We start from the raw sequence: 16,215 nt of genomic DNA, 5'->3' as shown, positions 1-16,215 counted from the left end.
CCTCGTGATTTTCATGAATTTTAGGTCTGAATTACTCAATGTGCAAAATTTTATCCATATTTCACTTGATGGAACTTGTTGCGTTTCAGTTCCCAGTGTCTGCATTTCAACAGCAAAATAGGCCCTATGCACTGAACTGCTCTCATCTTGAATATTGCTGTGTTTTCTTACAGCCTGTGACCTGATGAACCAAGGCATCCTGGCCCTTGTCAGCTCCATCGGCTGCACATCAGCAGGATCCCTGCAGTCACTGGCAGATGCCATGCACATCCCTCACCTCTTCATCCAGCGCTCAACAGCAGGAACACCGAGGAGTGGCTGCGGTCTCACCAGGAGCAACCGCAACGATGACTACACACTCTCCGTCCGCCCCCCTGTCTACTTAAATGATGTTATCTTGAGGGTGGTCACAGAATATGCCTGGCAGAAGTTCATTATTTTTTATGATAACGACTATGGTAAGTAATTTATTTAGCAGGGTGATTTTTGTCAAATCCATAATTCTGTTGAAAGCAGTCACATTACATGTTTATAGTCTTCCAATAGATTACGTTTTGCTTGTGAACATTTATGGTTCTGTCAGCATTCACAGCACCTCAGAGAAATCTATTTCTAAAATCCATCAATGTTTACAGGTTTATTTGAAAATTTCTTTGTTAGAGTTAGCTGATAAATGGAGAACTTACCTGGCTTTCTATTCCGCCAGCGTTTATGAAGCATAGAAGTTTTTAGCAAGCTCTGTTGTTTTTTGGACTATAGAAATATAAGATGGCAATTCAAGAGACAACATGTAAGATGTTACATTTTGTAGAATTGATTCTTGCATACTGAATCTCCCCTGTTTGTTGGCATATATTTGATTGGCCAGAAGCCGAAGCAGTGGTGAATGCAGGACAAAGACCTTAGCAAGAATGAGCTGCTGTTCATAAATGTAAATCTTGTAGAGTTTGTAGAGAGAACTTCTGTAGAGCAAAGAACTTGAGGAGGAGGGCCTGGAGAAGACAATGTTCCTTCTTTTTTGAGTTCATTCAGTGTTCCTGAAAGGTGCTGAATTGATGGTGGTTGTGTGACAGAGTAAGTGCGACGCAGACGGCGGTATCACAAGACTGTACCATCCAGCTTGGTGACTCAGCCAAGTTTGGTACAGATATTGTCTATGGTTGAGAGGAGAGCTGGACAGATTTCTGTTGTATAGGTGCATTATCTAACTAATTTTATGATCTTTTTTTCTATGGAAAATTGCTTTGAAACCAGACCTGTTTTCTTCAGATGAATCCATTATTCATAAGTAATCATGACTGGTTTGGATGAACATTTGAAAACTTATTTTCAAAGTTAAATCTTCAAGTTATGGAAAAATGCTCACTTCAGCAATTTGCTGTGTATAATGTCTGGTTCATTCAGGTCAGGTATTATTGATTTTTGTTCCCTGGCTACATAATAAATTCTTAAATTAGAAAGACAGAAAATGATGAATAGGAGAGTTCCTATTTATAACAAAGCAGCACCTAAAAGCACCAGCCATGGGATAAGGAGAACACACATAAAAACCCATCCAAAAAGCTTGCAGCAAAGAGTATTTTTGTTCATGTTTTATGAGTTTGTGCATTTAAGTACCAGTGTACCTATGAAGATCATCATAATCTTGCCAGCTAAAAGATATCTTTTTGCGTGTATTTTTGAGTTTAAAAACCTCAAACAAATTTTATAATTAATATTTTTGAATCATTATAATTTAAAATACTAGTTTTGAATTATTCAAGTTTCATTATTTAATTTGAGAATGCAGTTCAGACTCTGTGTCGTTTTGTCCTTGATTTCTGGATAAGAATCTCATTATGGTGTGACTTATGTAACACCAATGCCTGCCTGCAAGTAGCTCATTCAGTGACACATCATCCCCAGACGTGACATGTGGCAGATATTAAGTCTCTCCACCAGCCTCTATGGTGTTCTGACTTCAGTAGTCTGCAAGTAATGCCATACCGGCCAAGCCAGGTTGGTAATCTGACTCTGATCAGTGATCGCTCTCACGTACATCAGGAAAAGGTGCAAAAAAATATTCTTCGTTTAGTATATACTGAGCAGTATGTCCCCTTTCTAACCGTTTGGGTGGTTTGGGTGGGGTTTTGGGGGTTATGTGTTGTCTTTCCTTTTTTGGTTTGTTTGTGTGCGTAGTTTGTGACTGAATAGAAAGATTATAAATGCAAACTGAGTTTTGAGTTAAAGTGCAGCTCTGAATAGGGCTGTTATCTGTGCAAAGGTATAATGTTTCTTTAAATTGTGATAAATCCTTGATTTCAACAGCCATCCTAGGGCAGCGAGCAGTTTCTATATTCTCTTTATGCTTCCTACAGTTTCTTTATAAAACTTTACGTTGCTGATTTCATTGACTGTCTCCTCCTTGGCTTTTAATAAGGAACAAGAGAGCAGAAGCTTCAGCTCACTGTCTCTAACCCAAGGCCTCTCTTGTTGTTTCCATTACTGTAAGAGTTCTCTGTCTCTCCAGTCCCCCTTCTTGCTCATACTGGAATGCCTCTCTAATTCCTCACAACCCTGTTTCAGGTGAAATCATTAGGCTTGACACAGTATTTTGCCTGTTCTTAATTCTCTTAGCCAGTTTTTGATCTATGGTGGTAGTTTTCCTCGTACCTGTGATGAAATTATTTTCTTAGCAGTCCCTAGAGAGCAATCTTGCCAGGAGCTTATTATAAACCTTAACAAATTTTGTTGCTTTCTCCCCTTTTCCTGCTATTTTATTGATATACTCAAAGCATTTCCAGTGTGTTAATAGTGCACATTTTCTCTTTACGGGTTCTGTATTGACCAAAGAGAGGTTTGCACAGAGGGAGGGGCAGAGAAATTCAGGGTGTGAAAGGAGGAGCTGGAATCACTTGTTACTGGATTTATAGAGTGGAGAAGTCTGAATTCAGTATTCACCCTGCTTTGAGCAGGAGGTAGGACTATGTGACCTGCTGAAGTCCCATCCAACTCTAATTATTCTATGTTTCTGTGATGTTTGAGAAAGCCATTCATTTAGAGGGTCTATAGATGTGAAATACTTAAAAAAAAAAAAAAAAAAAAAAAATCATCCCAGCATCAATGTGGGTTTTATAAAAGAGAGTTGGCCCAAGAACCTCAGAAGAGCTTGAGGAAGGGAACACTTCTGCTAGCTTCTGTGCCTGTTTTAGAAAGAAATCAAGACTGGGCATGCAGACATGGGACCACAAAAATGATGAGAGGGATGGAACACCTCTCTTATGAGGAAAGGCTGAAAGAGCTGGGGTTGTTCAGCCTGGAGAAAAGAAGGCTGCAGGGAGACCTTGTTGCAGCCTTTCAATACTTAAAGGGGGCTTATAAGAAAGATGGGGACAGACTTTTTAGCAGGGCCAGCAGCGATAGGACAAGGGGTGATGGTTTTAAACTAAAAGAGGGTAGATTCAGACTAGATATAAGGAAGAAATTTTTTACAATGAGGCTGGTGAAACACTGGAACGGATTGCCCAGAGAGGTGGTAGATGCCCCATCCTTGGAACATTCAGGGCCAGGCTGGATGGGGCTCTGAGCAACCTGATCTAGTTGAAGATGTCCGTGCCAATTGCAGGGGGGATGGACTAGATGACCTTTAAAGGTCCCTTCCATCCCAAAGCATTCTGTGATGATTCTATGATATGGGGTGGGGATCCAGGGGCAAGCCATCCTGTCGGTCAAAGTGTCAGTGCAGCTAAGGGTGGTTGCAATTCCCTCTGGAAGATCCCGGTCTCATTCCTCAGCTTGCCTGAGAGCATCTGCCACAGTATGAGATTTATTTCTTTTCTCAGCTCATACAGACCTAAAATCAAATTCTGTTTGGAAGCTTTACTCAGTTTAACTGTATGCAGCAGTTTAATATTAGACATTGTAACGTAAAGTTTAGTATTAAACATTAAAGTAGGTGGGAGATCAACGCTTGTATTAGAATTAAATTCGTATTAGGAAGATATTGATATATTCTGCACAGTCATCTGCAGAACTGACACTTGTGCAAACAGAGCAATTTCTTGCTCCAGTGGGTTTTTGTTGTATGTGGTGATCTTTCCTTCTCAAGGTGTGTATCATAACATTAAGTGATGTCTCCACAGCAGTAAATGGCAGTTGAGAAGTAATGTGAATATAGATTCTGATATGTGTTAGTCCTTTACCTTTTCCCATTGTTTCCATCTTTTTGTAAGTCAGAAAACATGAAAACACTGTTAGACTGACTGGTTCCAGCAACCAGCAGAATTCTAATACTTTCCTTTCTGAGAAATTATTTTGTATAGTGATTTAATTTAATGATTTATAACAAAATACTTTAGTTGTATTACTGAAATTATTTCCAGTAATACTTTCACTCTGTGAAAGAAAATGTGCCTTTCATATTTAAAATAAATTATCCTACGGTAAACTTGGGCTCATATCCAAAGTAAATACTGAACTAAACCAGATCCCTTGTACCTTTAAAAGAAGCTGCAACCATTTATGTGTGCATTTATCAATATCATAGGTTTTTTTATACTATGAATTGAATTGCTTTTGATTTTTATCTTGCAGTCTATCATAAATTCATTTTCATTATCAGAGAGTTAGAGATTGTTTGTAATTGGAAACGTGTCTTTCTGCAGGCCCAAGAGTTATTTTCCAAATGTTACCCTTTTTTAAAACTCCCAAATTCTTTTTTGAATATAAGTAGACAAGTATATTCAGTTCTAACATTTTAACACTTCTATCTAAATGCTAGAAGATTCAAGTCTGCTTAAAGATTCTTTACCAACAAAGAAGGTTAAAGTCTCTGAAGGAAGCAATTTTTTCATTAAGTAATAACCAGCTGGGTTTTGAAGAAGTGATGTAGAAATGCATTTCTGAAATAATCGATATCTAAGTTTTTAACTGATGTTTTTTTCCCAAGTAAAATTGTAAGTAGGCTGACTCTTCTAACACAAAAGACACGTTGATAATAATCAAAAAAGTATTTTGCTGCTGTTGACTTAGTTAAGCTGAGTAAGTACTGAAATATTTTAGTAAAGCCACAGTCTTTTGTTAGTGGTAGAGTCTTGCCAGTAACAAATGTGAGGCTAACACGCAGTGACAGTTAATGAGTGAGGAGACAGGAAAAAAGAACATTTTAACTTGAGCAGACTTAGGTGGAGTTTTTTGTATTTCATTCACTACAATTGTATCTTTACCTTTAGGGTATAAACTCAGATGAACTTGTGACAGTCAGAATGAGATAAGTCATCTTTTCCCTCTCCTTGCTCTCTGCTGGGATGATCTAGATCAAACTCCAGTGAAAAGAGTGCAGTCAGTCCCCTTGTATTTCGTGTGTTTTGTTCCTTGAGGTAAAACAAGATAAAGGCCTGCCTAGGACATGAAATCTGATTTTGTTTAAGAAAATTTCATATGAGGATATTAGAAGTGTTCAAGGACAATTCTGCACTTCTGTCAAATGCCATGAAGGACAGTCTTCTTGCACAGTTAAAAAGTAAGCGGCATGAAATGCAGCAAAATTATGCAGTAGATTGATGCCTTTCTCAACCTGTTATTAAAATTACTATCCACACAGTATGTACAAGCCAAATTTACTTCATTTAAGCATCCAAATTGGCTCCTACTCTTTTTATTCTTGACTGCTCAGCTCAAGCTGTAGGATCCCTGTGCTGCAGAGGGTAGCTGTGCATCTCCTTACAAGCCGGTGTAGAGACCGGGCAGTTCCTCCACTAAGCCTCTGAACTATTCCTTAGGACCATCAGCACCCTCTTCAGTAAAGGCATTTTCAGACTGGGCACTATAAATGTATAACTTATACCCTTGGAAATTGCAAAGCTTAGATTTGTAAAAACAACCACTGACATCTGTAAACATTTTGAACAAGCTTTGCCAAGTTATTACATCTTTACTTTATGGTTTCAAGTTCAAAGCAAACAAAATGCAGTTTGAATCAGCAAATCCTACCTCACCCACAAACTGGCATCTGACAATGGCCAGTCTCCAAATACTAACATGAAAAAGACCCTCACATTCAGTCACAGAGGACAACAAATGAAATAGTCATTTCAGATCTGAATGTATAAGCCCAGGCTATATAAACAGAGTAATTGACCTAGAATCCCAGCATGTTATTGGTTTTTATCTCTGTGGTGTACCAACAAGGGGCAAGCTTTTGTAAGTCATATCTTACTCTTCAGGCAGTTTACAGTTCACTGTATTTTCCAGGAATACGTAGATACTTTTCTGTAGTAGTAAATTCTTTATGAAGAAACCAGTCAATCATTGCAAGAACATAATTGTGAATTTTGTGCAATTTACAGTGTAGGTATCTGTGCATTTCTAAGATGAAAGAAAGAAAGTCTAGCTGTTTAAAAACATTTATTTTTAATGTTTTGTTGGTGCCAAAGCAGATAGAAAGAGTCTGCACTTCATCTGGAAAGGTTGGGAGAATAAGATTTTTTTCTGAAGAATGAATTGTGTCTTATTTCCTATTCTCTTTTGTAGTGATGGCAGTAATATTTTAAAATCCTTCTGTATTTTATATTTAAAAAAAAAAAAAAAGTTAAGAAACCCCACTTCTTGATTGATGCCATATTTACTGATTCCAGGACTAAGATATCTTTGCTTACAGTTTTTTTGACCTTTCTACTAATACTATGTATATTTGGCAATGGATATTTGCCATCCCCTTAGGTAGTAATTTAATTTTAACTTCTGTAAAGAAAAGAAATGAAACAAGCATTAAGGCTATGAAGGGGATTTGCTCTGTGAGGCTAAAGGAGGCATTCCCATAGCAAATGGAGGTTGAAGAAGTAATTGAAGACTTTGCTGTGAAAGGGAAGGGAGGAGTTTAGCAGTAGGAAAGAGTTTAGAGGGCATCTGTATCACAGAAAATTCTTCATGGATCTCCCCTCTTGTTCCTCAGCATACACAGGGGTTTCAGATTATTTGCACACCAGGAAAGGATGAAGGCAGTGGTGTGAGGTACCTGGTCACATCACTAAAAAGATGTCTCAAGCTCAATCTGAGGGAGGATTTCGGAGAAAGACAATAAAATACAATCTCAAGTAGGAGAGCAGCGAGACCTGTATTACTGAGGATTCCAGCCTAACTGAACAGGTCTGTGAAACTGTGAAGATAAAACAGAGCATTCTCCCCACCCCTGCCCCAGGAAGGTAGTTGTTTTCAGATAAATTGAGTGTGATGCTATAAGAAGGGAGTACTGTTCTTCAAAGATCCTGGAAAAGAAGGGATTATACTTGGAACTCGAAAGGGTGAGCTGCCTGCAGAGAGGCTGCCTCCTGTGTTGTAAGAGGGGTGATATTCTGAGATGATGCCCATCTGTCTGTATGGGCCCTGGATTCCTAGTATCTCCTTGAAAAAACATATAAAGTAAGTAATTCCCTTGACACTTTCCTACATACACATTTTCCGGAAATAAATATATGATGACCGCTGACAAAGATGTGCTTGAAACCATAACATTTTCAAATCATTTAAAGTTTTAATGCAAGTTTAATAAAGATTCATAAAAGAATCATACTCTTTTTAATCGATTGCAAATGCTTATAATTACCCTGAGGCTGTTTTCAGCTGCCTGATGACTATAATATCCTCAAGTCTGTCTCCAGACAGTCTTAAAACTGTTTATGACTCAGCTGGCTCTTTGCCAACTTCCCGTACTCATTTACTTCACTGTGCTTCAGTAAACATATAATTAATTCAAGCTTATTATTGAGCTTTTTTTTTTCCCATTAGTATTTATTATGTCATCCAGATAAGGAAAGGAACATGTATTTTTCATCTGTGTAACTTTAATGTGTCAATTTATATTGCAAGTTAGCAGCTGTTTGTGAGAACTTTCATAACAACTTGCTGTTGCTGGTTGGCATTACCACTGGAAATTGAATATATATTTTGGTTGACCCTAAAATTATTCAACTTCTGAGATAACTGAACTATTCTATAAAATTTCTCTAGTGGAACAATGGCCATGCTTCTGCTTTTTAACCAGCTAATAGTTGAGGAAATGCATTCCAGGAGCTATAAGTGAGTATGTAGAAAAATAAGACAGAGTGTGTCATTTGCTCATGTTGCTGTCTTTAAGGATGGAATGGATAAAATATTTAAAGGCTTGGACCGACAGCCATCTGTGTTGCATTAGTAAGGAAGGAAGACCAATTTTTTTATTATATCTGGAATTTCAGTGCTGAGGTCAAAATAAAACTATAGATGTTCTCCTAATATCTGTGTAATGGGCAATTGCTGTAAGTGGGGTGTTATCTTGAGGTTTTGCAGAGGTATGAGATTTCTTTCATATATGCACAGTCTGCAAGCATCAGAAAAGTGACTTATTTTAAGAATATTTGAATACCTGAACCTTGCACTGATCTCCACTAGTTTGCTAAGTATTTTTCAACACATTGTTTTAATATCTTCTCAGAAGTATAAAATTGAGTTTGTAAACTGATATTTTAGCAGCTAAATAAATGAACAGTTATCAAAAGAGGAAACTATTGAACAAAGTACTTTGCATGTTGAATGGAAGAAATTATAGCACCATTGGAAAAAAAGGCATGAGTTAGGCATAACAACATCATAATTATCAGGTAGTATCATAAATTGAAAAGACAACTTCTCTCTGAGAGTTTTAACCAGTCAAGAAAAAGAGGACACAGAGAGACGGGAAAAAGCTAGAAACTGTTTATTACGGTATTTCTAAATCTTAGTTTATCGGCATTGCTTTTGTAGCTTATGTTCTTCACAGCACCAGTCCATTCATAAAATATTCCTGTTCCTATAGTGTAAACTTTTAATCAACTGAAAAAATTATTGAGGAGCAGATTGATGCACAGTCAGAGAACAATTTGTCTTAAGTAAGATTATAACACACATAGTCACACTTGATTTATTACCAGGAAGTCTGTAAGGATAGTCACTTCACTGTTCCCAACCACCTCCTTGGAAAGGCATGCATGGTTCCTCATGCTTATGAAATCCAACAGGGAGCAGTAGGGACCTACGGGAGCATAGCATAGATTGCTTGCTATTAAATAAAGGTATATATCTAGGCAGAGGTATGGAGCTCTGTTGTGCAGTTATATAGGATTTAAGTATAATTTTTCAAGTTTGACATGATTTCTAAACAGCACTAGGCTCTAAGCCATTATCTTTGGAGGCACTAGGCAGGGAAAACTTCTTTCTTTGCAAGAGGTTGTTTTACTCAAAGGAAACTCCTAGAGCCTTTTGGAAATCTCTAATGAAAACTGTAGTAAAAAAAAAAAAGAAGAGGTAGAAAGCAGGTTACACAGTCAAAAGTACGTGATTATAGAATTTATTGGCTTGTCAGCCTTCACGAGTGAGGGGTGATCACAATCTGACTCCCTTTCTATTTTTGAGAAGCTAAGGTAGCAGCTGATACTCTTAAGGATTAGTTCTAGCTTCAATTTTATTTATCTTTTTTATCCTTTGCTTTTTTTTTTCTTCCTTTCTTTCTAGTTAAAAAAATGAGAAACTCAAAGGAAAATCCTGTGTCGATCACCACTAAGGTTGGAAACTTAAGTGTTGCAGGATTTGAAAACTGGAAAAGTTATTATGTCTCCCCCAACATTGATCCAGCTGTTTGAGACTATCTATATGGATTTTTTTTTTCTTATTTAAAGGGTAATCTCTAATAAATGATATATGGCATGAAACAAAAAGTAGCTAATGTAAATGACATTTGGGCGATCCTTTAAAATAAGGATTACATAGACATTTCAGTAGTGCCATGACAGTTCATATCAAACAATAGAATTGAAGTTACATGTTTTTATTATAGTCTGAAATGGAAACATCTTCAAAAAAGAAAAAAAAGCATATATTTCTTCCTTTTTCTCAACTGGATGATATTTAAGAAACTTGAGAAAATTTGTTGTGGGGTTTTTTTTGGATGTGCGAAATTTCAGAAAATTGCAAGCAAGGTTGGAAAAAACCCAGTCATTCTTACCATTTACAAATTTTCAGTTTCCCCCAAGAAATATTGCCCCACTTGCTAGGTTCCAGAAACTTTGATAATGTAAATGAGATTTCATATGTAATTAAACATTTGAGCTTAAATTTACTTATAATGAGTTTGAACTACTGCTATAATCTCTGAAGCTAGATCATCCAGCTGAAACAGTTCAGGTAAATGCTCCCTCTCAGTTCCCAAATGCTACCATGAAAGAGCTATGTAGATGGGGTTTTTGTTTATTTTACTTTGGAGGTTCACTGAATTATATATAAGCTGACTAATGAGAGGGAATCCCACTGCTGTGAAAGTAGGATGAAGGACTGTTATTGAATCATCATGCTATATTGTTGTTTTCCTCAGTCTAGATCTTAACCATGTTAATAAATATCAACACGTGCACAGGAATGTGAACACTTTGCCTCAAGGCTTTAAGCAGAGCAGTGACACCATCATAGTCCAGCTGGAGCTGCACATCTCCCTCATGGGCAGTGCATTTCCATAATTTATAGTTGCTGTCACGTTAGCCATCATTGTGTAAGGAAGAATCACTGCACTAGACTTATAAAGCTTTCTTGATAAGAATTTGAACAGTCATTTGTTATTTAATGGCTTTTCTCATCAACTGTACAAATAAAGTGGTCTTTTGTGTAAATCAGCCAGTGAATATTTATGACAGGTGCATTCATCTTTACTGCCACAGCTGAATCAGTTGGTATTTATCATCTGGATACTGTGAGGAAAGTGGTCTCAGATCTGAAATGGTATCAGAGGGAGGATGAGCTAATGACTGTAAACCAGGTTTGAGATAACCACAGTGCTGAGTAACAGCGCTTTGTAATTCGGGTGGAATACGATGATAGAGGTGGATAGATTAATTTATTACCATTGGTGAATAGTGCCATCTTTCTCTTCTCCTGGTCATAGTGTGATCTGAAAATTTTTTAGAAACTGCATCTACTTCAAACTTGTAGATTTCTCATTTTTAATAAGGATATAAGAGGTACTTAGCTTGTGAGTTGTTTATTTAGTATTTGCTGTTCATTTTGTATGGCTTATAAAATCTTCACTGCATATACATACTGATTTTCCTGTATGAGATGCCTGAACCCCAGCATATTTTATTCTAGGATGTCCTGATCATTAGAATTGCCCCAAGATGGCTTATGGGACTTGCTCCCTCTGAAATTATTCCTCTGCATAGAAACAGAGATGGCAAAGGAAAGGTACGTAGGGCTAGAGAGAACAAAGGAGTGAGAGGAACATCTGATCCAGTGATAAAAAAACCCTTGTGGAAGGACCACTTTTTTTTTTTTTTTTTTATTGTAAGATCAGATGATGGAAGTCAGGCATCTTCTTGTATGAGGTGTATCACATATATAGCGTAGAGACCTCAATGAAAAGAGAGCAAAGACACAATTTCTCCTGTAATCTGGTGTTGAGGAAAGCTGCAGATTTTAAATCCTCCTGATCTCCTGAAAATACTGGCACCTTTTCCCTGTCACCTGGCTGTGTATATTTTCTGCCCTGCAACTGCTGAGCTCTCCATTAAATGGTGCTATTGTTTGTGTTAGGTGAGGTCTGAGTGTTCTTGCTGGGTTAGTCATTTAAGGAGATTTAGGTATAGGACCTGTAGTCTGCGAAGGATGCTTAGCTTAGCAGCAGCATTTAAGATACTTACCTGTTTCTTATGGTTTCTCCAGTATTGAAAACATTGTTCAATGAAAAAACGGTGTGGGTTGAGGTGCTTGCACTCGATTTGACTTGCTCTTCATTTCCTAAGTTCTTTCTTACGTCAGGTCCACGATAACTGACACAGTAATGACAAGTCTGTGGTAAAGCTGATGCCTGAAATTCAGATCTCAGCTTGAGTCGTGTCATGCTGAATACCTGCATTTGAATATATCAGTCAGGTCTCCAGAGCTTAGGAGGCCATGGGCCTTGCGCTCACCCATGCAGGATGCTCTGCACATGCACCTCAGCTGCGGCTGCAGCCAGTCTGGTGTGTCCAGTGTTGGACCTTCTGTGCACCAGCGGTGCAGAGCATAAGACTTTCCTATTGACCTCTACCTTGTGGTGGTGTGGTTATGTAAGGGTAGTCAGGGAAGGTCATTTCCAACAGAGTCCTTAATCAATTTTGTTTGCCTTGCTTTTTGTTTATTAGACTTTCCAAGCCAACTTCACAATCTCTTAAATAGGACACAATTTTGCTTAAAAAGAGAATGTTTGGTAATGTTTCATTTAAATTTCCAGTCTGGTTTAACCCTATAGCTGATGCTGAGTATCTGACTACAGAATGGTACTATATTCTTGTGCACACATGTGTAGAGTAGAAGCGGTGGCTGCACAGTGAAAGAACAGAAAACGTAGTACTAACTAATAGTGGCATGAGTTGGGAGAGGAGATAGCAACTTTGGCTCTAGCATTGGTCTGTCTCTACGTGGTAACTTTGGCTTTCATCAGTAAGGAGGATAATTAATACTAGTGATAATGGGCAGCTCTTCTGCATTTCTGGAAATGACTCTGACTCATCTGATTTAAATGGAAAACAGAAATGCGTCTTCTGGCTGGGCAACAGGTTGGCTAGCAAATTCAGGGCGAGAAACACCTGTGTTCCAGACATGAACAGTCCTGTGTCTCTGCGGCGGAGCCATCTGTGCCACAGGTTGCCTGCCAGATTTTTCTGCAGAAGGAGTTTATCTATTAGAAAGATGATTCCACAGTGCAGTGTGGATATGTGCCACTTTCAGACAATCCACACAGGAAAGATAATGCTGCCCATTCAGTGGCAGCATCTGTTCTTTGGCGTACACTTTGAATATGATCATTACTAGTGACTTGCTGCTGAAATATTGGAAGCACCATCATGATTTAAATAGCATTTAAATAGCAGGGTGTTTTTATGTGCTCTCTGCTGTTTCATAGTAGCAGGTGAGCATCGCCAATATCTCCTTTCTTCTACTGGGTAAGCTGAGGTGTAAGCAAAGTCTGTATTTATTTCCTGCTCATAGCTTTGTGTTGTATCAATGCCAAAGGCAGAAGTAGCAAAGAAGTTTTGTGGATCCTCGTTTGGTATCTTTTCCATTAGGATGGTGCTGTTTTCCTAAAAGTATATTACACAGATACCATACTGTTGGCATAGTCACCTGTCCTGGTTTTAGCTGGGATAGAGTTAATTTTCTTCTTGGTAGCTGGTATGGGGCTGTGTTTTGGGTTTAGGATGAGAACAATGTCGAGGATACACTGACGTTTTGTTCTTGCTGAGTAGTGCTAAGCTGTCTCTAAATAGGTGCTAAGTGGCGCTCACACCGGTCAAGGACTTTTCAGCTTCCCCTGCTCTGCCGGGGGCACAAGAAGCTGGGAGGGGGCACAGCCGGGGGGAGTGCTGGCCCAGACTGGCCCAAGGGCTATTCCCCACCATATGACGTCATGCTCACTATATAAGCTGGGGGAAGAAGAAGGAAGGGGGAGACATTGGGTATGATGACGTTTGTCTTCCCGAGTAACCGTTACGCGTGATGGAGCCCTGCTTTCCTGGGGATGGCTGAACACCGGCCTGCCGATGGGAAGGAGTGAATGAATTCCTTGTTTTGCTTTGCTTGCGTGCACGGTTTTTGCTTTGCCTATTTAACTGTTCTAATTTATTTTACTTCAATTATTAAACTGTTCTTATCTCAACCCACGGGTTTTCTCCCTTTTACCCTTCTGATTCTCTCCCCCATCCCACTGGTGGGGAGTGAGCGAGCGGCTGCGTGGTGCTTAGTTGCCGGCTGGGGTTAAACCACGACATCACCTAATAAGTGTAGAACTGTAGAATAATACTGGACCTCTGTACCTTTTGGCCCTTCATTCGGTTAAGACTCAATATAATTGTTTCATTGTTTACATTTGCAGATATTCGTGGCAAACAAAGCCATTTGATCCCATAATCTGGCTTCTGGGACAACCCAGATTATACAGGACATCAACCAATAACTCCAGTGTGTTTATAATTTTGGGTCAAGTGATTATGTTCTTGTTTTGAAAGGACAAATAAAACTTTGGTGGTTCCTGCTTACCCTGTTCTGGTGTAGGAGAATAATATATGGATTTATGCTATAGAATTTAAGTTTTTTAAAAGGCTTTCATAGCCTAAGTAACTTTTGCCACTGATATTTTGATGGTGAATCTAGATCCCATCTGCATGTGTTCCTTGTACTTCAATAATTTTGACTCCCAACTGGTCAGTTTTATCCAGTTTTTATTCCATGTATCTGGAGGTTGAGTAACTCTTAGAGTGGGTGAGCCTCAGGAACTTTAGAATGAAGGGGTTAAAGTGGAAAGAAGTTATTTGCATAAAACTAGACATATTTGTAGCAGTTCAAATAATCTTGTTGCTTCTTAAATTGGTATTTAAAGTGACAAAAAAAAAATCTAACATCTCTGATTAGATTGAATTTAATTTTCCTGATTTAGATATTAAATAGAAGCTGTAATTAGTATCTGATTCTCTTATGGAACTTTATTTTTAGGGTAAGGCTGTATTTTATTCGTATTTAAACTATTCTTCAAGTGTTTAGTAATGCTGGCATTTCAGCAGTGTCTGAAAAATAGGGTTGCAGTGCTGAATGCCTAAAATAGCTTAAATGCCTAAAATACCATTTCTTTCCAGTTCATGGTATTTTAGAGCTCTAGCCAAGAGACCCAACTGCTGATTGTGACAGTCCGACTTCCAAGACTAACCTCGTTGAATTATTTCTGTGGACTGTTTGATTATAAGCTGTTACGTGGCTATTTCTTAATAATTTGAAGTATCTCGGTAATCTGGTGCCAGAGGAGGATGGCTGTCTGTAATATTCTCTAGTTAGTACATCTCTGCTGGGGAAACAGGCAGACTGTTTTCTCTACTGTGGAAACTGAACTTTGTTTTCCTTATGCTACTGTTTATGGCCAAAAATAAGCAGATCATGGTGTGAATGTCTAAGCTTCGGGTATTCTTGATAGGGCTGCTGGACTTCTGTGAAACCCAGAACTTCTCAGATGTCTTATTTTGCCATAACCTGAAGTCAAACGCCAAACTCACCTGTGTTTGTCAGAACCTATAAACTTCAGACTATGATGGGCCCCCTAAATCCTCAAATGTATAGCTCAGTAATAAGAGTATTCACTCGGCTTGGAAAAGAGGAAAGCCTGAATTTAGTTTTGGTACAGCTTTTCCAGCAAAGTCAGCGTAAAGATTTCTAGCTCAGGTATTTCCAGCTTTTCCCTGAAGGCCCATCAAGTCTGGATGCTGGAGTATTCCTGCTAGGCTCCCTTTGGGCCATGTAGTGTTCATCTGCTGTGGTTACTAGCTAGACCTTAGTTGCGTTGATCTTATACTTTCACCATCATAGTTCCTGTGTTAAATCCACATGTGACATCTCCATAATCTTCTCAAGGGTATATCACATGGGTTTCTCTGTCATGTTGCTGATGCTTTGCTGGGGGCGGGGAGTCACATAATTCTTCCCCTGCAGCCCAGACTTCCAGCCATGTCTGCCTCATGTTTGCAGGGCTGACCACAGTGGAGTGCTAGTAGTGCTGCTCTCTTGATGGCTAGCAGAGGGTGCCAGGGTCTAGGCAGTTTTGGGGGAAAATTTTAGAAGACTTCCTCACAATATTTTTCTCAAAAGGAGTGATTTTTGTTATTTCCTCTGGTCTTAAAATGAACTTCAGTTCCTCTAAAAGCTGTCACCTGTCAGTGTACCCCTATGAGAATGCAGCTACTGCAATCCTGATGAAGTAAAACAACAGCTACATGCTCCACTATGCTCTGTGCTTTGTCTTGGGCTTACACTGAGTAGTTATCACAATGTGCCCGTGCGGTGTCGCTTGTATCACCTGGAAAGTAGAACGCCCTAAGGGCCAGCCAAGAGCCTTTCCCTGGTAGAGTTTATGGCTGTTCACATAACATCTCTTCTAGGGCATAGAGTCTGTCATGCTCAGGCATCCCTCCAGTCTGCTTTCAGTCTTATTTTTCCAGCCTTTTGCTGCCCTCTTGCATCACGTACAAACTGTATCTAAGGTGCTTTCAGTCAAATGAACGCTTTTGAGGTTTCCCATCCCATATTTACTCATCCCATGCTAGGATTAAATAGAGCCTTCCACCCCCCACCCCCTGTATAAGAAGGGTAGGGAGTAGGAGATGATGATAGTTGAGGCTGAAAGATCTCAGAGTAGCCAAGCAGTTGTGAAAATCT

The 16,215-nt window shown here is 38.8% G+C and overlaps 1 protein-coding gene across 2 annotated transcripts in view; it reads left to right on the top strand.

Annotated features, from left to right (window-relative positions):
• The window catches only part of GRID2 (glutamate ionotropic receptor delta type subunit 2), a gene marked incomplete at both ends in the record, with an annotated part of 735,869 nt that overhangs the window by 428,630 nt on the left and 291,024 nt on the right, over positions 1-16,215 (top strand). Inside the window, one exon of one of the 2 annotated variants that reach the window (XM_082316172.1) lies at positions 174-458. The exons of the other annotated variant lie outside the window; for it this stretch is intronic. Within the exon in view, the coding sequence (XP_082172298.1) occupies positions 174-458 (285 nt within the window). The remainder of the gene's footprint in view (positions 1-173; positions 459-16,215) is intronic. 2 annotated transcript variants of the gene reach the window in all.

The sequence above is a fragment of the Platalea leucorodia genome (genome assembly GCF_965183815.1).
Source record: "Platalea leucorodia genome assembly, chromosome: 6".
NCBI lineage: Eukaryota > Metazoa > Chordata > Aves > Pelecaniformes > Threskiornithidae > Platalea > Platalea leucorodia.
This window is presented reverse-complemented; position numbering and strand designations above follow the sequence as displayed.